The sequence below is a fragment of the Bactrocera neohumeralis genome, chromosome 4 (genome assembly GCF_024586455.1).
Source record: "Bactrocera neohumeralis isolate Rockhampton chromosome 4, APGP_CSIRO_Bneo_wtdbg2-racon-allhic-juicebox.fasta_v2, whole genome shotgun sequence".
In the NCBI taxonomy this organism is placed as follows: domain Eukaryota; kingdom Metazoa; phylum Arthropoda; class Insecta; order Diptera; family Tephritidae; genus Bactrocera; species Bactrocera neohumeralis.
The window spans coordinates 71,216,971-71,239,412 of NC_065921.1; the positions used below are offsets into that span (position 1 = coordinate 71,216,971).

Here is a 22,442-nt window from a genome sequence, read left to right on the forward strand (position 1 = left end):
TAATTTCCAGATTTTTTTTGTGAAAAAAGTTATTGCAGGCCAACGATTACATCAGGAAATGGAAAGTTTTGTTTCCTGCCAAAGACAATAAGATTTCTTGTTAGCTTCACACCATTTTTTTTTTTTTTTTGAAACATACATACATACATATATAGAAATTTTTATTTTAATCAGTAGGACCTATTTTGAGTTAAGTTGTGTTGCGGTTAATGTGAATCATGCCACATAAATCAGAATCCTTTTCTCATCATATAATAATTTTAGAAAAATACAGTTATGAGTATTGAAATTCGAAATTGTCAAACAGAGCAGCTCGAAAATTTTCACTTTTTTAATGTTGTTTTAGTAAGCAGTACTTGAATCTTTACAAGCAAACTTTAATGGTACGCTTTTAAAATTAAAAATTATAACCTTAAAAAAATAATATAAATTACATACATGTTAGTACCCAAAAAAATTTCAAAATTTTTATTTTAGAATTCGAATTTTTTAAACGTGACAATTTCGCATTTTAGTACTCATTTAACAATTTTATAAACACACCTGAATCTTTTCCTTTTCGCTTCGGCAAATTATCTGAAGAAATTTGTCCATATTGTTACTGAATCGGTACGACTTATGTGTATCCGAGCTAGTGTTGTTACTTTACAAGAAACAATAAAATGTTGACCATATCTTCCTGAAATCATAGAATTCTCAAATTATTTTTAAATCTAAGAAATATTTTTAATAAAAAGTAGGCAAAAAAGGAAAAAAAAAGTTAACTTCGGCAGCACCGAAGCTATTATAACCTTCACATATACAAAAATGCCTTACAAGAACTTTAAGCGGTCAGTTTGCATGGCAGCTATATACATATATGTACATATATTATTTTATAGTTATCCGAACTGATTAATTTCTTCGGAGATAGCACCACTGCCTTTGGAATAATCAATTTTCGTGAAGATATCTCGTCAAATGAAAAAGATTTCCACACAAGCACTTTATTCTGATCGTTCAGTTTGTATGGCAGCTATATGCTATAGTGGTCCGATTTCGAACATTTCAACAAATGAGCAGCTTGGTACAAAATCAGATCGATCTCTCACAAACTGAGCCACAGAAAGACGGACAGACAGACGGACATGGCTTAATTGACTTAGCTCGCCAAGCCTATCGTTTATATATTTATTTACTTTAAAAGTCTCTGACGTGGATGTTACACACATCTTTGCAAACTTAATATACTTTAGGGTCAGCTCTGAGGTCAACATATTCCGTATTTTGAGACTTCAAAAGTTCCGATTCGATTTCAACCATTTATTATTAGAAAACGTGAGAAATTTCATTAAAATTTTAAAATGACATATTTGTGAAAAAGTTCAGCTCTGATCATATTTCACCAGAACTGAAGTTCTGATTCAAAAAGATGTTATTTAACAATTTGTGAAAAGTTTCCGATTAATGAAGGAAAAAGATGGAATTTAACAATTATGTTAATTGGGAAACAACAATAAAATATAGTCCTATTTCGGCCCTTTAATGAAGTTCGAGGCTAGAACTACTTTTCAAAAATTTTCAAAGCACAGACGCCCTTGACCTCACAGTGATCTTCTGTACTAACTTTCATTATTGATTTAAGTGCAATTTTTCGATGTGACAATGGTGAGCTTTCGCCCAACTGCAAATCTTCAGAAAGCCAAGCAACATTTGTTATTCAGTACAGCGGCATAAAGTATTGAAATCATATACGAAAAATCAGAATTTATTTTCTAAAATTCCCTATAACATTTTTTAAAGACAGGCTTACGTACTCGGATTGGATTAAAATATTTATCAATTTTTGACAAGATTGTTATAGCTGGTTTTGTAGTGACAGAAATCATTTCTGAAGTAATTTCGATGATTCGTTGCAAGTTGATAGTTCTTGGCTGGATAAAAAATCCGGGTCCGTTCCGGTAACGTAGACCCCACTGTCGTGAAAGCGGCCTTACAAGAATTTCGTTCTAGTAAACAAACATCAAACGAGTTTACAGTTCAAACAGTGACCGGCAATGGCGAAACTTTAAATATTCGTCATAGTTCGGCACGGAGCCAGATTTTTATTTGGCCTAGGACTTTGTTGGCAGCACACCTAATTACTTCAGAGATATTTTCTGACGCACAACAAACTCCGAACATAGTTTTGCCAAGAATTTTATGTTTGAATTCCACAAATGTGTTCAACATTAGGAATCGTAATTTATTAATTGTTAACAACCAGTTAAACGCTTACCTGAATATGTTTATCAGATTCATTCTCTGATTTCTTACATAACCTCTATCACCGTATGTAGCATAAGGAAAATTGCTAGAAATAAAAAAAATAATAATTAGTAAAAATTCGATGTAAATTTGGATTTCAATGAAGAGAAATTAAACATCAGTAAGACCAATCAATTCGCATTCAACATAAATTTTTTTCAGTTAGGGGCGAAAGTAATTGTTCATCATGCAATTCAATTAATATAAATTATATTTAATACCTTAACATATTTATACTTACGTTTATATTCAAAAGTGACGTGATAATACTAATATATAGTGCTGCACAAATGTTATCCAGATCCCATATAATATAACTAAAATTGAAAACAAATAAGTTAGTATTCTGGGTATACAGTGATTTCAAAAGGAATTGTTTACACATTTTTCAGTAAGACCAATCAATTCGCATTCAACATGAATTTTTTTTCAGTTAGGGGCGAAAGTAATTGTTCATCATATAAAATTCATTTAAATCTTAACAGTAAAGTAACAAATCAAACTTACAATTTTCATTGCGATAGCCACGTATAAAGTAAATAGGTGTTAAGTGCTCCAAAAACGAAGCTGAAAATAGAGAAAAAACACACTTTCAATTAAACTTTTTTTTATGAAAAGAATAATTAAATTTTTTTTATGTATAACATTAATCAGTAAGACCAATCAATTCGCATTCAACATGAAATTATTATTTTTCAGTTAGGGGCGAAAGTAATTGTTCATCATTCAATAGAGGAAATAAATTTAATGACATACAAACAGTGTTGGGAATTTCTCAATTAAAAGTTTTTGAATTAAAAATTATATTTAACACTTTTAAGTTTTCCAAACATTTTGTGTGAAATATTGGATATTCATTTTTTAATTATAATTTAGTGTTTAACATTTAATTTTGCTTTTTTTATTTTTAATTATAAATTATTGCTTAACATCTTTTTGTTATTTTCCAATACAGTATTTGGGATTGTTTCTTTTTTCAAATCGGGTATTTAGGAATGATTTTTCAGTTATTTTTTTATTAATTGTTTTGGATGGAATATTTTTTTATTTTTCAAACCAATATTTAGGACAATTTTTTGTTTTTATTTTGCAATCCAATGTTAGGTAATTTTTTTCAATCCAGTATTTGTGATTTATAATTTTTTTTTTTTTTCAATTCAGCATTTAGTATTTTTTATTTTTAATTCAGTATTTTTTATTTTCAATCCAGTATTTGGGGTTAAAAATTTGTTTTTAACTTTTCAATCCGGTATTAGAAGTTAAAAATTTTGAAATTTTTTTAAATGTTAATTCAATTATTTCTTAATGCATTATTTGCGACCCTGCTTACAACATAACGTTAGTTCAACTTACATTTCATAAAATGGCTGCAACTAACGGAACGACTGCAAATGACGAACAGGTAATCTGAAATAAAATGGAAAAATTAGCAAATCGCTTATTTTGATGCGATAAAATTGTATAAAGCCTCTGCTCAGTAAGACCAATCAATCGCATTCAACAGTTATATTTTTCAGTTAGGGGCGAAAGTAATTGCTCATCATAAGAAAACGAAAATATTGCTAATTTTGTATGTGTATATTTGAAAACTCACTTTTTTATAATTTATGAATTCCGAAGACCACATCCAATAAATAAATCTGCAATGAGAAATATGACGTTTTGAGTAAAGAAAATAAGCTTAATGTTTGTATGTATAGACATTGCTGAATTCAGTAAGACCAATCAATCGCATTCAACAGTTAGATATTTTCAGTTAGGGGCGAAAGTAATTGCTCATCACATCAATTATATTTCAATATATTTTTTATTGGTTTAACATAATTACCTGCATATATAGGACAGCATGCAAATTTTGTTTACGTTGCTTTTAAGTTCAAGCTCGTGATGTGGTCAGCTGACATCTGTAATACGAATAGTGTAATATATGTTTATGCATAAATAAATAAAGCAAAATACTAACCTTAATTATATGATTTACTAAAATTATTAGACCTTGGAAATAGTAAACACGAATTTCAACAGAGATTAAGTATCTAAATATGCTTAAGAAAAAGTTACGTTTTTTATAGGCTACGTTGTATATTTTCATGTTTTTGTTGTCAGCCACATATTGGTAATATACCATTTGTACAGCTGAGAAATTAAGTAGTCTACAGTTACCAGACTTATCTTTAATCTTATAGCTACAATACATAAAATGTAATTATTGTATTATTTTGTATATTTGCTGAGGTCGTCTATTATGTGTTGTCAATTCATAGAAAAATATATGTCTTAGAAAGACCACATACTTAACCTACTCAGACTTATTTCTGAGTCAACCTTAAAACTTTTTGCAAACAATTTTGTATTTAAAAAAGGAAGTTAACTAAAATTAACGCAATAGAACGGTACTCTATAAAATGCACTGCAATAGACTTGAATTTAGCGATCTACAAAGGCTTAATTCATTCCTCAGCTTCTTTTTCTCTATCTTTGTCCTTCTTCTTCTTCTTCTTTTTCTCTTTCTTTTCTGTCACCTCCGCTCCCTCTTCCCCCACTACTGTTTCTTCGGGAGCCTCTTTATCGGATTTATGCTTCTTCTTCTTCTTCTTTTCGGACTTTTCAATATCAGCTGGTACCACGGATCCAGTGTTCTCATCTTGGCTGGTCACGCTCAATTTGCGCTAAAATAAAATAAAATATTAAAAAAATTAACACAACTTCAAGATATGAAATTTTAAGGTATTGTTATGTTATAAATGACAAGATATCTTTGTCTTACCTTTTTACCCTCCTCTGTACTGCCACCATGGCTTGGCGTTGTATTTTGTGGCGCTACAGCTGCCGCAGGCTTCTTTGCATTGTAATCAACGAAGCCGGTTAACCACTCCTTGGGTGTATTTTCATTCGGACGTCCATACTTATCCAATTTTCCTGCCGCAATAAGTGCTTTCTTTGCTGAAGCTTTAGGTCCTAGGCCCCATTTACGCGGATATGTATCTCTCTCCATGATAACACGTTTGATCTTAGCTACGACACCGTGATCACATGATGCCATTGTTGCTGTTGTCATTTGTGCAATGGCCAAACAAATTGCTTCACCCTTTGTTGTGACGATGACAATTTCTTGATCAATTTCAATACCATCCTCATAACGTAACACACCGGGCAACATGATTTTCGCACCGTAGCAAACAGCGTTGACCTAAAAGAAAAACATGTTACAATTAGAAACTTTTCCAAGTGTAAAAATTTTTATAATGGACATTCTTATATGTAACTGTGTATATACATATATGTGCTCCGAATCATTCTTTGGTGCAATAAATTTGTTTGATATTGCCACATACACACATCGGATAAACATTGTTGTTCCCAATCATAGTCACAGGAAAAAATGGAAAATATTTTCCCTGCCGGCTTATATCATGGGGTAAATTATATTTTTATAAATCACAACTTATAACTCGAGAAACAAATGTATTCTGAATAAATCTTTATTTTGAAGCAGGTAAGACGCCTCGAAATATACACACATCGGAAAAACGTTTATGTTCCCAATCATAGTCACTGAAAAAACTAGGGAGTATTTTTTCTGCCGGCTTATATCATGGGGTACATAATAATATTAAATTGAAAAATAAATAATAGACATTTTAGCATTAAAATATTAATAAATTTTAGATCAGACAGGAAAGTTAGACGAACTTATAATTTTAACTTTTAGCAATTCGACAAGAAACCACATAGTATAAAATAGAAAAAAGAACTTACCGAGCTGTCTTTCATTATAATGCGTTTGTGGTTAACAAGTAAACCTTCTAATGGCTTGATTACTCGTCGCAACATCGACTCGTCTTTGTGATTTTCATACAGGTACATAGCATCCAAGACATCGTGCATCGTCACCATGCCATCACGCTCAGACTGTATACCAGAACGTACACGTCTCAGTTCTAACATTTGGCCACCAACTCCTAGCACTAAGCCCAAGTGTACGCACATGGTACGAATATACGAACCCGCCTCACAGCTAACCCAAAAAACACCTTTTAGCATATGAAGCAAAATAGAAAGAGAAAGCATACAATATATGAAGAAATGTGCTTCTGCATCATTAAACAAAAGCTTATTTTAATTTAGCATTTATTATTATTAATTGAAAATAACACTACTCATATTGAGATGAGTTGTTAAATCAATATGACCATGCCTTTTTATTGTTTATAAAAATATACGTTAACTCCACTCACCCATATTACGAGCCTCATCATAATCCAAGAGTTTGCTATCATAAACTGTACGAACACGCAATTGTCTTTTGACTGCTGAAATTAAAGGTGGTCGTTGGAAGAGTGCACCACGCAATTTTTCCAATCCTTGACGAACTTTTGCTACCGACTCCACTGGCGAATGTAGCTTGAATATGGCAACGTATTCTTTACCAGCACTTTGTTGTGACTTAACTAGGCGTGTTGCGCGATCAATACACACAATAAGACAACCTAATGCCAACATTCATTTTAGAATAATAGTTTTTACGCCATATAACATTATAATCACCTGTCACTTTTGGATCCAATGTTCCAGAATGTCCAGTTTTCTCAACTTTTAGAATTTTCTTTATCCAGGCGACAACTTCGTGTGAACTTGGATTAGATGGTTTATCCAAATTAATGAAACCAGACTTCATATATTCTTTAATATCTCTATTAAGTGGAGAAGAGCCATGAGGTAAAGGTGTATAGTGGTTGGTACGCACATTCAGCTTATCGAAATTTTTCAACAACAAAGGCCATTGCGAAGCATCTAACTTCACAGATTTTTCAGATGGCTTCACAGAAAAGTCGCCAGATTTTTGTAGCACTCCAAGATCATCCGCATCAATTGGCTCTTCCTTAATTTTCTTCTTTTTCTTTTCCTTTTTGATTTCTACAATTTTTAAGAAAAACCACGAGGTATTTTTTGTAAATAAACGTACACGAGAAACACGGGAATGTACATTATTTTGAACAATTAAAGTCTTAGTTAAATGAATTTTTCTTTAAATTTAGACAATAATCAAATAATCACTTACCAATATCCGCCATTATTTTAAAATTATTCACAAATTTATTGAACAAATATTCGACACGTTTTATAAAGCAACACGTCCGGCGAATGAAAGGAAGGTTAGAAACAGTCAGAAGCACAAGATGTCAAAATGTAGAGTTGTATTGAAAATTTATCTTTGACAAAAACCAATTTATACACGTGTTTGACACAGAGTGACTATTTCTCAATAAAATTTCATATAATATTTGAACGGGAAAAAGTTTTATTTACATTGTAAAAATAATCAAAAGTTCTTCGAAATTTACAAAAATTATTGTGGAGTTCATTAAAAGCTCAAGGGTTTTTTTTCGAAAATTTAGTAATGCATTCAAGGAACTTGTCCTTTTCGTAATAAACTCTAAACTAATTGTGATATAATAAGCATTCGATATATATATGTAGCTTCGGTATAGATTCTTAATTTTCGAGCCTAAATTACTTCTCAACGGAAATAAATTTTTGTATTTCCAATGTTGAAATTTGGATGTAAATCCTGACAACCCTGGAATTTGCAACCCTGCTTTAGTTGCTGAATAGTGCTGAATTGTCTAACGATGGGTTTACGAAATTCAAAATGGCATTTTTCGGTCTTGTGTAAAGTCGATTTGATTATTTCAACGCCATTAATACATATTTGTTAAGTGAATTCCTTACAATAAGACAGAAAAATAGCCATAACGTAATTGTTAATATTATATTGGTTTAAAAAACACATTTTATTAATTAAAAACCGACGATTTGCAAAAAGAAAATGCCGCGTACGAAGGTTTCCAAGTCTACCAAACGTTTTCGTGAAACGTCAAATTCTGAAGAAAAATTGCGGGAGTTTGAAGCATCATTTGATGGCTATTTGCACGCATTAGAATTAAAAGGAAAAGCGCAAATAAAATCTATTGAAGACAAGTTTTATGTGTTACTAATGGGCACTGATTCAAATGTCCTTAATTTACTAATGGGAGATGTATTGTCTCTGGTATGCATCACTAATGATTATTTCAAAACAAATTTTTAATAATTGTATGCGTTTGTTTTATTTGAAGAATTTAACAAAACCTGAAGATTGCAAAAAATATTTGAATACTTTGGCGGTAAACAATAGCGCTGGTGGCGCCAAACAAACCTCCGGAAAGCAATTAAACCCGAACGATGAAGGTAATTTTAAAACAAACTAATTAACATAATTATAATATGAATTTCATTATGGGGCAATTATATTAAATGTTGGTGTTGGCTCTTTTTTCTCTTACGCTTTTACACATTTTGTAACAAATATACATCACCCGCATTTCCATACTTGGTCACAATCTTGAATGCATTCAAAAAATATAAAAACAAAAACAAAAATTGGTAAAAGGTTACCTTACAGAGGATAGCACAAACGGTGGCAGTACAATAGGTATCTCAACCTCAACTTTAAGTGCATATAGTCGGGCATCTATTAAACAACAGCAACAGCGTGGTCGCACTCCTGGGCCGCTAAGTTCAGCTAGAGCTCGGCGTCCGCGTCGTAGTCGATCAGCTTGTGATGATTTAGTGCAAGTATCCACAATAAAGTCAACAAATTCCTCCACCGTTATGGACACACGTATTTCGCGGAGCAAAATGCGTACACCAACTGCTACACGCTCCAAAGCTTTTAGTGCTGATCGTTCATCACAAATGTGCGGCCAACAGTTCTCAATGACAATGTCGACATCATCTCCGGCGGCAGCATTTTTACGATGGCCAAAACCTGGTGAAGTGGTATTGTCCAAATGTGGAAGTCCAGTAGTTGCTCATGTGTAAGTTTGCTACATTAGTCATATAAGAGCATTATTTTTAATTTTTTAATTTATTTTTAATGTAGGCTGCCCGATAAATTTGCCAATGTGAATATACCTACAAAGAATGGTGTATTTTCGTTACGACCAAAGAAACTGGAAGAACTGAAATCGGACATCATCGATGCTATTGATGCAGACACACTTAACCAAATCAAAACATTACATGATAATTTAAATTTAATCATGAAAATGGCTGATGGCTCCTCAACGAAATAGTGCTTATCATCGTATGACTTCATTTCATTTATATAGTATTACTTACTTTCTTCACAAAATATAATGTTAACATTATAATTGACTTAATTTATCATATTTTACATAGAAATTATTCCTTTTGTAATGAAATTGTTGAAAAATATCTAAAATATGTGGGATCCTGTAAACACATTGTAATGGAACGAACTTTTGGTGTATCAAAAGGACAAAGTTCGAAAGGATTTTAATCCTTGTTAGGAAATTGTGAATGAGATATGTATGTATAAAAAAGAACTCATGTAGAAAAAATATTTTATTTAGATCGTGTAGAAAGGCGTTAAAACCGATAACATTTCATGAAACCATTTCTTTTAATTTTGTAGAATTTAATAAATAATAAAGCAGTTAAAAAAAATATTTCTTGTATTTCAATTTTTTTTATGTGTTCTATTAAAGGGTTATTTTCAATAGTTTGCTATGAAAAAAAAAATATTTAACTCAAACTTTTTATTCCAAATATAAAAAAGTGAAAATTTTATTTTTGGAAGACGTTTTTATAAAAAAATTGAGTTTTTTTTTAATATTTGTAATTTAACAAAAAAAAAATTGTTCAAGGCATTGCAAATTATATCTGGAAGATCCGTGTAAAATTTCAATACAGACAATATTCTAGAAATGTTATAGAATTAAAAAAGACAATAAAATAAATCGTTTTTTTATCTAACCCATTAATATTTTTTTTTCAACGTTTTCAATTGACCCGTTTAAATGGCGGGTCAATACAGAACAATATTCTAGAAAAGACCGGAAGTAGTGAGTTATAAAATAGAATCGTTTTTTTTTTTTTACTCCCAAGTGAATGGCGATCAAGAACTAAACCACTTGAGTGAACTTCTACACATGACTCCATCCTCCATCTAAACGACTGGCGCGCTGTTGTTAACTCGGCTATAATCGCGTAAGCGGTGTCTACGCCAATTAAGAAGAAGAAGAAGAACCCATTAATATATATACAATGATTTTCAAAAAACAAATATATATACATACATACTTACATATATACATACAAATTACATATTTACATTTGGATTACACAGTCCTATTTTTGAACATAAATAAATAAGATATTTCAAATATTCATTGATAACTAAAAGTGTGTTGATATTAAAGAAATACAAGCACGGCGTTTTAGAAATTCATCACATGTAAGAAATGATTCAAAAATTGTCAAATTAATTTTTTTTTTTAATAAAAGGAGTGTATTCATGTTCAATAAAAAAATCGCTGGAGATGGAAAAAATATTATCGTAATATTAAGGTTCTACCGAGATTTGAACTCGGATCGCTGGATTCAAAGTCCAGAGTGCTAACCATTACACCATAGAACCGTTTACTACACTTTTCACATTGTACTATTTCAACTACAGCCACTTTAACATTGCCATTTCCGCATTAACATTATCTGTTAATTCTAAAAATCACAAATAACAGATATGTCTGTTCTGTCAAAGAACAGAGTATTTTACAGAAACTGGTAATAAGTATATGTATAAATACTGTAGATTTCACATACACGATGAATATGTGCAGGGGCTTTTGTAAAAACAAATACTGAAATATTAGAGAATCAGTAATCGAACATTAAGATATGCATACGCATATACACATGTACATAAATGTTTTATTACTCAAACTAAAAATATAATCGTTTGAAACTGTTGCAGACATATAAAAACATTTCAACAAATACAAAAAACTATTCAAAACAAAACTTTTTTTCTAACAATTGAATCACTCAATAAGTTAACCGAAATTAGCTTGAAACAGACGTTTGTAAAAATTGCTTTAACGAATATAAGGCTGAATCGAAAATAATATTTCATGTATTTCAGCGTGTGCTCCTTCAAAAACATGTTGAAACATGAACACAATGAACTTTTTAATGTTTTGGAAATAAAAATCAAAGCAAACACTAATTTCATTAAGAGATTTTGTTCCACTGCCGCTGGTAAACAGATGGATATATATGTATGTATTTATTACTGTATTATTTAGTATGCATATTTCGTTCACATATTAATTATATTAAATAATGTTCCAAAAAAAGTGGTCCATTGGACCAAGGTTCTACCGAGATTTGAACTCGGATCGCTGGATTCAAAGTCCAGAGTGCTAACCATTACACCATAGAACCCTCTTACAAACACATGTGCTAAATGACATTTTTCTCTTTTTGCTCTCATTCACATTAATTCGGCTATCCAATGTCAACGTCCAACGTTGAACAAAAAACGTCTTCCGAATATCAACTATCCACATGCACAAATTATTTGAGTGGATACCCACTGTATTTACATACATACATATTCACACTTCTTTATACATACATACATATGTATGTATTAGTATGTAAGTTTTTTTTTTAGGTTTATCCAATTATCGTACTCCAAATTACTAGTTACACCGTAGTATTACAACTTCCACACTAAAAAAAGTTCTTTATCGAAGGAAGGAGTCTTCGTTAAGTTATCCAGAACATAGCTGACAAATGCCTGCTAAAAAGACTTTGAGAAAACGGCTTTAAAAGATTTGGTTGCATTAATTATTTTTGTGAACAAAAAGTATGCCGATTTAGTTGCATTATATTAGATTGTCAAATATCTCCCTTCCGCTTTTTTGCTCTTTATTCAATGCTTTATAAAAAAGTGTTACAGTGATCGGTTCGGATTCGTTCGATAATCTGTTTCCATCTAGACGGCAACTTCATAATACCCCCCAGTTGTTCGCAGTAGATGGTAGAATTAAGCGTCCTGGTCATATGGGAGCAGCTCATAGTGGATGATTCCCTTCCAATCCCACCAAACACACAGTAAAACCTTTCTGGCCGTCAATCCCGGCTTGGCCGCTGTTTGGGACGATTCACCGGCCTTCGACCACGACCGTTTTCGTTTGATATTGTCGTATGTGATCTATTTTTCGTCGCCAGTCACCAACCGCTTCATAAATGGGCCGAGTTCGTTCCGTTTCAGCAGCATACTCGTATCGCAGGCGTTGAATCGGTCTAGACGGATTTTTATAACTTGAACAGGGTTAATTAAGTTTGTCGCGATGTTTGTAACACCCAGAAAGAAGCGTCGGAGACCCTATAAAGTATATATATAAATGATCAATATGTTGAGCTGAGTCGATTTAACCATGTCCGTCTGTCTGTCTGTCCGTCCATCCGTCCGTCCGTCTGTATATATACGAACTAGTCCCTCAGTTTTTAAGATATCCTTTTGAAATTTTGCAAACGTCATTTTCTCTTCAACAAGCTGCTCATTTGTCGGAACGGCCGATATCGGACCTCTATAACATATAGCTACCATATAAACTGAACGATCGGAATCAAGTTCTTGTTGGGAAAACTTTCACATTTGACAATCTACATATCGTCACCAAATGTGGTATAGATTATTTCCTAAGGCAACAATGTAATCTTCGAAGAAATTGTTCAGATCGGTTAACTATAGCATATAGCTACCATACAAACTGAACACTTAGTTACTAAAAGAAATGCACCTGTGAAGGGTATATTAGCTTCGGTGCAGCCAAAGTTAACGTTTTTTCTTGTTTTGCGTCCAATCATGCGGCACCCAAATTCAAGCTTTTTTGTGTATCCAGCTTTCTTCAAATGATTTAAAATGGTTTGGTGACTACCTCCCATCTTCTGGGCGATGTCACGAGATGGCACATGCCGGTCTAACTCAATGTTTTCCACGATTTGATCGGTATTCGTCGTCACAAGTCTTCCGCCGGCTGGCTTATCCAGGGTGTCGTTTTCACCCGCTCTGAATCGTCGAAACCATTCCTTCGCAGTTGAAGTGATAAAGTACCATCCCCCAAAATACCATTAATCTCACGGAACGTTTCTCTAGCGGATTTGCTTTTAACGAAAAAAACTTTAAAATAGCGCAATTTCGGCGTTAGTGAACTCCACGTTTACACGTCAATAACTGTTGAACACAATATCCAAACTAATCATGCATAGTGTCGTTTTGTAGGTTATGTCAGGACTTTTCAAAGATGTATAGTATTGCCAGATACGAGCTCTGTAGCGTTCTATACATAGCCGCGAAATTCAAAAGACAAAAAGGCGGAAGATATTTGACAATCTAATATTTATAAATTTAAAAGTAATGAGGTGATCTCGCGTGAAGCTTAGTGGCAGTTGGCTCTATAAAAGAAAAGCAAGAACCATGTCTGGTCAGTGCTTAGTTGACTTTGGCTCCTCGTGTGATTTGATTTAGAAGTCATGAGGTGACTTTAGGAGAAGCTGGCTGCAGCTGGCTCTATAAAAGAAAAGCAGGCACCATGCCTGGTCAGTGCTTAGGTGACTCCTGTTCCTCGTGTGATTTGATTTGAAAGTCTCAAAGTGCCAGCTGACTGATCAGGCATAAGTTTCATGTCTTTAACGCGTCAAGTCAATTGTTGCCAAAATCACAATAATGTACCAATTCGTACTGCATTTTCGGACCGTATTCGCCGGATTTGGCTTCGTGTGTCTTCTGGTTACTTCAGCAAACTCAAAAGTTGGGAACACCGTTTTGACACGATTGAGGAAATAAAAACCGAATAGAAGAAGGATTTCAAGAATATACAGGTAAAATACTATTGCGATTGTTTCAAGAACTGAAAAAAGCGTTGGCAAAGTGTATTTTATCGGACAGAGATTACTTTTAAGGGGATGAAATGGATTTGGAAAAATAAATAAACACTTTACATTTAAATTCTTTAACATCTATAGAATTTCTTCCTCAACCCCAAGTTGATAGGTTTAACTTATGAACATTTTCTTCGGAGATTACATTGTTGTCTTTGAAAATAACATATACCAAATTTCGTGAATATATCTTGTCAAATGTGAAAGTTGTCCATACAAGAACTTGATTCCGATCGTTCGGTTTGTATGGCAGCTATATGCTATAGTGAGCCGATCTGAACAATTTCTTCGGTGTTTACATTGTTGCCTTAGAAAATAACCTGTGCTAACTTTTGTGAAAATACATTGGGAAATGTGAAAGTTTTCCATACAAGAACTTGATTCCGATCGTTCAGTTTGTATGGCAGCTATATGTTATAGTGGTCCGATATCGGCAGTTCCGACAAATGAGCATCTGCTTGAAGAGAAATTGACGTTTGCAAAATTTCAAAACGATATCTTAAAAACTGAGGGAGTACAGACGACTGAGAGGCGAACATGGCTAAATCGACTCTACTCGAGATACTGATCATTTATATATGTATATACTTTATAGGGTCTCCGACGCTTCCTTCTGGGTGTTACAAACTTCGTGACAAACTTAATATACCCTGTTCAGGGTATAAATATTTCGACTAGTGGGTTTTCGAGTAAAATTTAAATTAGAAGTCTTACTATTTTTTGCCCACAGTAGTATACCTCGCCCTAATTGCCTTGCTGTTCTTATTGCTAATCATTTTCACAATACATAATTCAATAAGACAACGCAATTAAAGATTTATTTCAGATTATTTATTTATTTTTTTACCTTTAACGTTACATAGCTTATGTGGTGGTGTTGATTACTTATTCGTTACAAATTACATTTATATAGAAGTATTGTTGTTTTATTTTATTTTAAGATTAGTCGTGTTTCGACGCTTAAAAGATCACCAAAGTTACTGGATTCCCATATTTCGTTTTCGTTTAAGCACACAATTCACAGATCATATGCATAGAGATGAATGAATGTGTGTATGTATGTATGTATGTTGCATGTTGCATGTGTCTGAAAATGCATAAATGCCTAAAAGTGTGTTTGCTACCTTAACATAATTTGCAGAAGTGAGAACTTACATACGTACATATGTATGTACGTTGTATGATTTGTTTTCTTTACGAAAAATTAAATATCTCTACCTTATAACAGCATTTTATAAAACAAATGTGCACACATACATACTTACAATATAATACACAAAAATCATGATATTAATTTACTAAGTATGTGGGTTTGTTAATTTTAAATATGCATACGTTGCTGATTATGTCAAGCATATAAGTCCTACACATGCATACACACGAATATACATATATACATACAAATATAAATTTGTAGGCGCAAGTAAAATGAATTTAAAATTATTTTTAATCCCGGCATTATCGTTAGTTAAAATACACCTGTGGTATATAAACTTATACATATACATATGTATGTATATGTTATGTATGAGTATATAGTATATGTATATTTGTATGTGTATTTACATGCATACATACATGTATTTGGCAAATCAGCTACCGTACACATATGTAAATATGTATGTATTTGTCACATTTACTTATTCTTATGTGTATAAGTATATGTTCCAACATTGGCAACCACGCTTGTAAATACTGTATGTATATGCATGCATTAAGACATTTATATAAATATGTTTTTTTTTCTGCTTAATTGCAGCTCGATATTAAAGTGGTCAGCTCCCCGACTTCTTGACTTCTTTCAATGTGTTCGTGTTTCGATTATTATTTTTTATTTAAATTTTTTTGTTTGTTGTTGTTTTACTTTGTCACTACGTATGAACGCCTGTTTATGTGCATATATACTGTGTAAATATGTCTTCATGTAAGTAAACCATTCGTAAATTAGTGCAACAGCAGTAAGAAACAATAAAAACGGCTGCAGCGAAGCTATAATACCCTTCACAGGTGCATTTTTTATAGCATTAAAGGGGTACAAAAATAACTACACCTTGTCAAGAAAGTTTAGGGAATTCTTCTTTTCTCCGATTGTAGCAAATCTTTGGATGATAGCTCTACCAAATTTCGCGAAATAAAAAAAGTTTTGCATACAAAAACTTGAGTTCGTTGGGTCAGTTTGTATGGCAGCTATATGCTATAGTATATATGGGTCAACGCCTGCCTCGAAGCCGGAATACTTCCCGAACCCTGGAAAAGCAACGGCCGGTGCTAATCAGTAAACGAAAAGGAAATCCCAATTTGGCATCAGCATACCGTCCACTATGCATGCTTCATACAGCGGCAAAGCTCTATGAAAGACTACTTAAACTCAGACTCGAAGCGGCTAGCTACGAAGCTGAAGGACTGTCTCTTAGGCAATACGGCTTCAGACCCGGAAGATCAACTCTAGGAGCTATAAAATGCGGAATTGAAAGTGTAGAAGCCGCGCGGCTTAGATGGCATAAACACAAGAGAATAGTTTTGCTGGCGACTTTTGATGTCCGAAACGCCTTCAACAGCGCTAGATGGGTGGATAAGATCGACACTCTCGAAAAAAGTTTTAAAATCCTCGACTACCGCAGGGCTGATGCTACCTTAGCAACAGAAAACTGTTGTACGAAACTAGAGAGGGGTCACGACAGATAGCGGTCACGTCAGGAGCAGCACAAGGATCCATTCTGGGCTCAGACTTGCGGAACATCGGCAACGACGCTAAATTAAAACTTGAAATGCCAGACGAATCGTACTCAATTGGCTACACGAACGACATTATACCAAGGTTTACAGCAAAACACACAGAAAAAACGCGAAGAAAGCTTAAAGAGGTTATGATATGGACGGAAGCATGACTCGACTCACACAACCTCCAGCTCGCTACGGAAAAAACAGAGCTACTACTGCAAAAAGCGCATATCCCTGGAAATAAGTATGTAAACGACAACGGATATTTTTAAGACACAAAAAGCAGTAAACTACCTAGTCTGTACCCCAGACTAACCTTCTAGGTACAAATCCAGTACGCCGCAACGAAGATCATCTCCTAACTGAGCAGACTAAACATGGAAGGACCCAGCCAAGCAAAGAGAAAGCTCCTAAGTCGATGACAATCAGCGTCCTGATTCTGGGCAGACGTGCTTAAAAAGTAAAACCGGCGTAAGGTAGTGGCCAGAGTACACCGCACTGCAGCCCTCAGAGTGGCATCAGCCTACCTGCAGTATTGCCCCAATTGAACTTCTAGCATATGGAGGGAAAAAGCTGTAAGAGCTAAAAAAAATATCCGATAATAACAATAGCGCAATAGAACAAATAAAGAAAGATACAATAAGAACATGGCAAAAAAGAGAATGAGATTCGCGGAAGATGGACGGCTAGACTAATAAAATATTTAGACCTATGGACAAGCCGTAAATTTGGAGACCGGTCACAAATACTTCAAAACGCGCGACAGAAGACGACGCTGAACACACATTCTTTGAATATGTACGTTGGCAAGGAGAACGCACCGCCGTAGGGAACCTGGTTGGTCCAATAAACGCGGACAATTTAATCAGAGTCATGCTGGAGAGTGAAACAAACCTGGGAATTGTCGAGAAACTCGCAGAAACTCGCAGCAAAAAGCGGGAACTGGACGCAGTTGCAGAGATGTAAATCTCTCAATGAGTCAAATAGAACGCCATCCTGAAGTAATGCTAATGTGGACCCAGGGTGAGCGACGGTTCCTTAGAGGGAGGTTTTTAGTGACCTGTAAGTGGACCATAGCAGCTTCTTGGCAAAGAAAAGCGAGTGCAAAATTTCAGACCAATATCTTAAAAACTGTGGAACTAGTTCGCATATATACAGACGGACAGATGGACATGGCTAAATTGGATCAGCTCGTCACGTTGATCAAAAAATTATTTTTATTGAAATTTTATGTGGGACTGTAACCGTTTTAAGGAAATGGTTAAAAAATCAAGTTTAATAATTATTTTTCAACACATATTTTTGTAGTCCCCAAACTTTTAATGATCATAATGATTTTTTAGTAAATAATTATCCAAAAAATGTTATTTGCTGTCACTATTGTGACTGTTGAGCTGATAGCATCACTCTAGATGCTGGTGCAAATTCTTAAAAAGAATAAATAAATTTAAATTTAAAAAGTGTTTGTTTTTTTTTATTAAACGAAAAAGGAAGAACAGATATTACTGAATTCAAGAGAGTTTTATTAAACTGAAAAGGACGAACAGAGAACACAAAAAACAACTTTTGGAATGCTTGGAAAGCTTGAAGAACTTGGCTCAGTTATAGAAGCTTGTGTTACTACGGAATGTGTTTCTTCTTACAAAAAAAATTAAATGTCAAAAGATTTTTTTTGTTTTTCTTATAAATTATTTGTTTACATTTTGATTCTTTTTTTTGTGATTTACAATGTAAAAATTTATTTTTGTATTACAAAAGCAAAATAGAACCGCTGATTTTGACATTATGCACTCAAACACTTTTGACTTTGTATTTTTTGTGCAAACGACATAATCTGATATAATTGGATATTGGCATATGTGACAAAGTACTCGTATATATGCACATATTATGCAGTTTGTATAATAAAATTATGGAAATAAAAAGTTTTTAAACAAAATTTCTTCTATGAATTATATAAAATGTATGGCCTGTGTTAGATGAATGCGCTTTTTTGTTATATATTGCAATTACATACATACATTAGTATACTGGTATACAATTTGTTTCATATATTTACATGTCATATTTAAAGTATTTCGTGTATGTATATACATATGTATGCTATGTTTTTGTTTTCACATTACCACATCTATGTAAGTATTTTAAAGCATTCGATTTCCACTGTTTAAGTTGACTGTTTGAAAATATTCAATAATGCTGTGTGACACATTGAAGTTTAGCATTTTAACATCACTTTGTTTTGGCCTTTTTATCGACTTTTTATAATACATACACACATTAAGAAACCGTTAGCAATTGCATTACAACTTTTTATATTTGCATATTTTACCAATTCCTCACATTTTTTTTTTTGTTTTGGTCGACAAAATACCTATAATAGCTATTAATTACGACATTGCAATCAGTTTATTAAAGCTTTATTTAAATAGACAATTAAATGTTGAGTATGTTTTGAGATGTCTTTTTTTGTGTTAAAATGTGCCATGTTTATAAATGCACTTTTACTTCAAGTTTGCAAGATGAACCTCATCGTTTGCTTATACTTTAGTTTATTAAAAAATGTTGCTTTTGGCCCACACGCCTGCCTTTTATTCAACATATGCGTTGTTATTGTAATTATAGCATTAAGTAAAACCGTAAAACCCTGTTTCAAATGCAGCTGATATCGAAAATAAAACTACGTGGAAAATATTGTAAATATTGAACAATTTTGCGGGCAAATTTAACAATTAAATTCAAAATTAAAATATGCAAATGAAGTATGCACGACCCTTATAAGGGAAAACTCAAATAAAATAAAAACGATAGTTTTCATAAGGTTAAGTTTGAGTTTGACACATGAAGATATGTGGATATTTACTAAAAATGTATATCGATATACATATGTACATAAAATCGTAAAAATCGTCACCTAAAATACAAAATAACGTAGCATCACTTTTCATAACGATAGGATAAACGATATAATAGAAACACTAAAATGGAAATAAAATTTGAGTTTTGGTTATAAAAGGTTATATATTGGTTATCATACACTTATAATGCAACAAAATTAGAGTTTTCGTTATAAAATGGTTATATACTGATTATAATATCTGACAACGATTTTCAACTTTTTTAGATGATACGTTATTTTGCATTTTAGGTAACGATATACACTATTCAACCCTTCCATATATATGTACATATGTATAAATGAACTTGGTTAACACTTTACTATGCAGATTTGATAATTAATAATATTTATAAGCGCAAAAGAAACTGGACATAATTTGCTGATATGTCTATAGTCGCAATGATTTTCTTTAAAGAGGCTCTGTTATAACCCTAGATTTGTAAATTTGTTAATGGCTTCGCACAGGGATCTAATGTATATAATTACAACGTACAAATGTCACGATCGAGTTAACAAATTCGAGTATCTTATTTTGTCACTTTACTAATTACCGGAGTATAGCAACAGTCTCAACCATTCTTTGTGTGGAAGTAGACAACTACATTTTAATTGAAAAGGGTATTCTAGTCTAGAAATAAAATAAAATTGATATTCTAAGTTTAACTATTCAAACATATATCTACAATAGGATTTTTCAAAATTCGAATTATTTCGGTTGGATTTGCCGACTCAGCATACAAACCGGTTCGGCTTTAAGGGAAAAAAGAAAGGCGCTATTCTCGTAACTGTCTTGTTCAAAACGATACCCATGATTTATCAGGTTCTACTGCGCCGATTGAACGGAAATTTTTAGAAAGTTTTCTTTATATTATATGCTTCTTTATACACTTCAAAAACAACCTAAAAACCATCCTTACAGACTAGAATACCCTCTCTCAAGGGGTCATATCCACTTGTGAATTTCAAAAACTAGATTTCTTTTTTTGTATTAATATGGATATATTCCATGTATGTATATTTTCAAAATATTCTCGGGAAATTTTAAGTTGAACTGGCGAATAGTTTTGGTTATAGAAGCGAATTTGTAAACATTTTCTAATATGTAATATAATATAATGTTAAATTGTAATATGCTGCCAAAACTGTAATGGGTTTTTGTCTCGAAACACTGTGTGGAAAATTTCTTCGAAACCATTGGCCTTATCGACTTAAAATTTTAACATAATCTTTTTAGTTATATGTACTTGTAAGCTATAACACAATGGAAGGTATACGATTTTTGATAATAATTTCGATTTTTTGAAACCACTTTTCAGTGTAAATTTTTTCACAAAAACAACATTTGTTTGGGAACCGCCATTTCGTAAGAAATATGTATTCATTCATCTATGTAATATTTTTTTTTGTTTTTTGGATTTGTGCAATTTTAAGCAGAAAAATCTTCCTCAACGCCAGACATACATGCATATTTCGGAGGTCTTCCTGGATATCGGCTACAGGGCCAATAACTTATATAAAAATTAAATTCTGTAAAACCACAATTTTTTTATTAATTTCTTAAATAAAATTCCCTCTTCGAAAATAAATCACAAAAACAAAACAAATAAATCAAAACAAAAACAATAATAAAAAAAAACACAAAAAATACAAAAAAAACCAAAACAAAAAATCACAATAAAAAACACAAAAGAAAACAAAATATTACAAAATTAAAAAAAAAATATTTAAAAAAACAAAACAAAAAATTAGAAACACAAAATCGCAAAAAAAATCATAAAAAACTGACAAATAGGAAACACCTCGAATAAAAAACAAAAAAAGATTAGAAAATTCCAAATAACCAAAAAATACAAGCCCAAAAAATCGCAAAAAAACAAAACAAAAAAAAAATTACAAAAAAAAACAAAACAAAAAATCACAATAAAAAACACAAAAGAATACGTTAAAAAAATCCAAAAAACAAAAAGTAAACAAAATATCACAAAAACAAAAAATCACAAAAATACACAAAAATTAAAAAAAAAACAAAAAATTAGAAACACAAAATCGCAAAAAAATTAACAAAAAAATCGTAAAAACCCAAAACACCACAAACAAATACCAAAAAAACCACAAATAAATCACAAAAAATCAAAATAAAAAACCAAAAATAAATCATAAAAAATCAAAATAAAAATAACAACAAAACAAAAATAAATCATAAAAAAAAAAACCTGACAAAAAAAGATCACAAAAAAACCAAAATCAAAAATCATCTAAAAAAAATCACGGTTTTTTCTGACTTACAAGTGGATATAACACCTTACACTTTTGACCTAAAAACTCAAAAAAAATTTCGGTAGTCTACAGGAATGTTCGAAACATGTAACACGATTCAACTTGTTGATTTGAAACATTCAATGACACATTCGTGTTTACGTGGATATAAACGCAATTTTTTTATATTTTTGTATTTAGTATATTCTGAATGCTTTTAAGTAATTACAATAAGTTTCCATACACATACATATATATATATGTATATATATGAATATATGATATATTAATAAAAAATTATAATTAATCCCTTGTTTAGAAGAAATGAAATCATCGCATTATTGACATCACCGCAGCGGTTCGTCATAAAATTGATTTTTCTCTTTATAAATACATATTCGTAGTTAAGGTCTAATGCTTGGTTTTTTCCCGCTACCCTCTCTTTGTGTTGCTTAACTTAGTTAACTTATGAAATAAAAGT

General features: G+C 32.2%; 2 protein-coding genes and 9 non-coding genes across 11 annotated transcripts; 1 reads left to right on the forward strand and 10 right to left on the reverse strand.

Annotated features, from left to right (window-relative positions):
* Nucleotides 1–542: 542 nt before the first annotated feature.
* On the reverse strand, nt 543–7,462 carry LOC126757554 (H/ACA ribonucleoprotein complex subunit 4). Its single transcript, XM_050471554.1, has 12 exons — nt 7,349–7,462; nt 6,835–7,203; nt 6,525–6,776; nt 6,046–6,320; nt 5,054–5,476; nt 4,115–4,955; nt 3,881–3,926; nt 3,640–3,693; nt 2,794–2,853; nt 2,528–2,603; nt 2,258–2,332; nt 543–679 (listed from the first exon to the last, which is right to left on the reverse strand). Exons 1-6 carry the CDS (start codon nt 7,359–7,361, stop codon nt 4,737–4,739), a joined length of 1,551 nt encoding a protein of 516 aa, XP_050327511.1. The 5' UTR covers nt 7,362–7,462; the 3' UTR covers nt 543–679; nt 2,258–2,332; nt 2,528–2,603; nt 2,794–2,853; nt 3,640–3,693; nt 3,881–3,926; nt 4,115–4,736.
* Nucleotides 2,397–2,481, reverse strand: LOC126757696 (small nucleolar RNA Me28S-Gm1083). The gene has a single exon (XR_007666775.1). It is a non-coding gene; the product is annotated as a small nucleolar RNA Me28S-Gm1083 (small nucleolar RNA).
* On the reverse strand, nt 2,666–2,752 carry LOC126757692 (small nucleolar RNA Me28S-Gm1083). The gene has a single exon (XR_007666771.1). It is a non-coding gene; the product is annotated as a small nucleolar RNA Me28S-Gm1083 (small nucleolar RNA).
* LOC126757693 (small nucleolar RNA Me28S-Gm1083) lies at nt 2,930–3,018 on the reverse strand. Its single transcript, XR_007666772.1, has one exon. It is a non-coding gene; the product is annotated as a small nucleolar RNA Me28S-Gm1083 (small nucleolar RNA).
* Nucleotides 3,752–3,836, reverse strand: LOC126757694 (small nucleolar RNA Me28S-Gm1083). The gene has a single exon (XR_007666773.1). It is a non-coding gene; the product is annotated as a small nucleolar RNA Me28S-Gm1083 (small nucleolar RNA).
* LOC126757695 (small nucleolar RNA Me28S-Gm1083) lies at nt 3,990–4,075 on the reverse strand. The gene has a single exon (XR_007666774.1). It is a non-coding gene; the product is annotated as a small nucleolar RNA Me28S-Gm1083 (small nucleolar RNA).
* LOC126757689 (small nucleolar RNA snoR639/H1) lies at nt 5,569–5,706 on the reverse strand. Its single transcript, XR_007666768.1, has one exon. It is a non-coding gene; the product is annotated as a small nucleolar RNA snoR639/H1 (small nucleolar RNA).
* On the reverse strand, nt 5,751–5,888 carry LOC126757690 (small nucleolar RNA snoR639/H1). The gene has a single exon (XR_007666769.1). It is a non-coding gene; the product is annotated as a small nucleolar RNA snoR639/H1 (small nucleolar RNA).
* A 483-nt stretch (nt 7,463–7,945) lies between the features above and the next one.
* On the forward strand, nt 7,946–9,800 carry LOC126757558 (borealin-like). Its single transcript, XM_050471559.1, has 4 exons — nt 7,946–8,338; nt 8,406–8,517; nt 8,720–9,146; nt 9,212–9,800. Exons 1-4 carry the CDS (start codon nt 8,117–8,119, stop codon nt 9,402–9,404), a joined length of 954 nt encoding a protein of 317 aa, XP_050327516.1. The 5' UTR covers nt 7,946–8,116; the 3' UTR covers nt 9,405–9,800.
* Nucleotides 9,801–10,699: 899 nt separating this feature from the next.
* Trnaq-uug (transfer RNA glutamine (anticodon UUG)) lies at nt 10,700–10,771 on the reverse strand. The gene has a single exon. It is a non-coding gene; the product is annotated as a tRNA-Gln (tRNA).
* A 734-nt stretch (nt 10,772–11,505) lies between these two features.
* Nucleotides 11,506–11,577, reverse strand: Trnaq-uug (transfer RNA glutamine (anticodon UUG)). The gene has a single exon. It is a non-coding gene; the product is annotated as a tRNA-Gln (tRNA).
* Nucleotides 11,578–22,442: the final 10,865 nt, after the last annotated feature.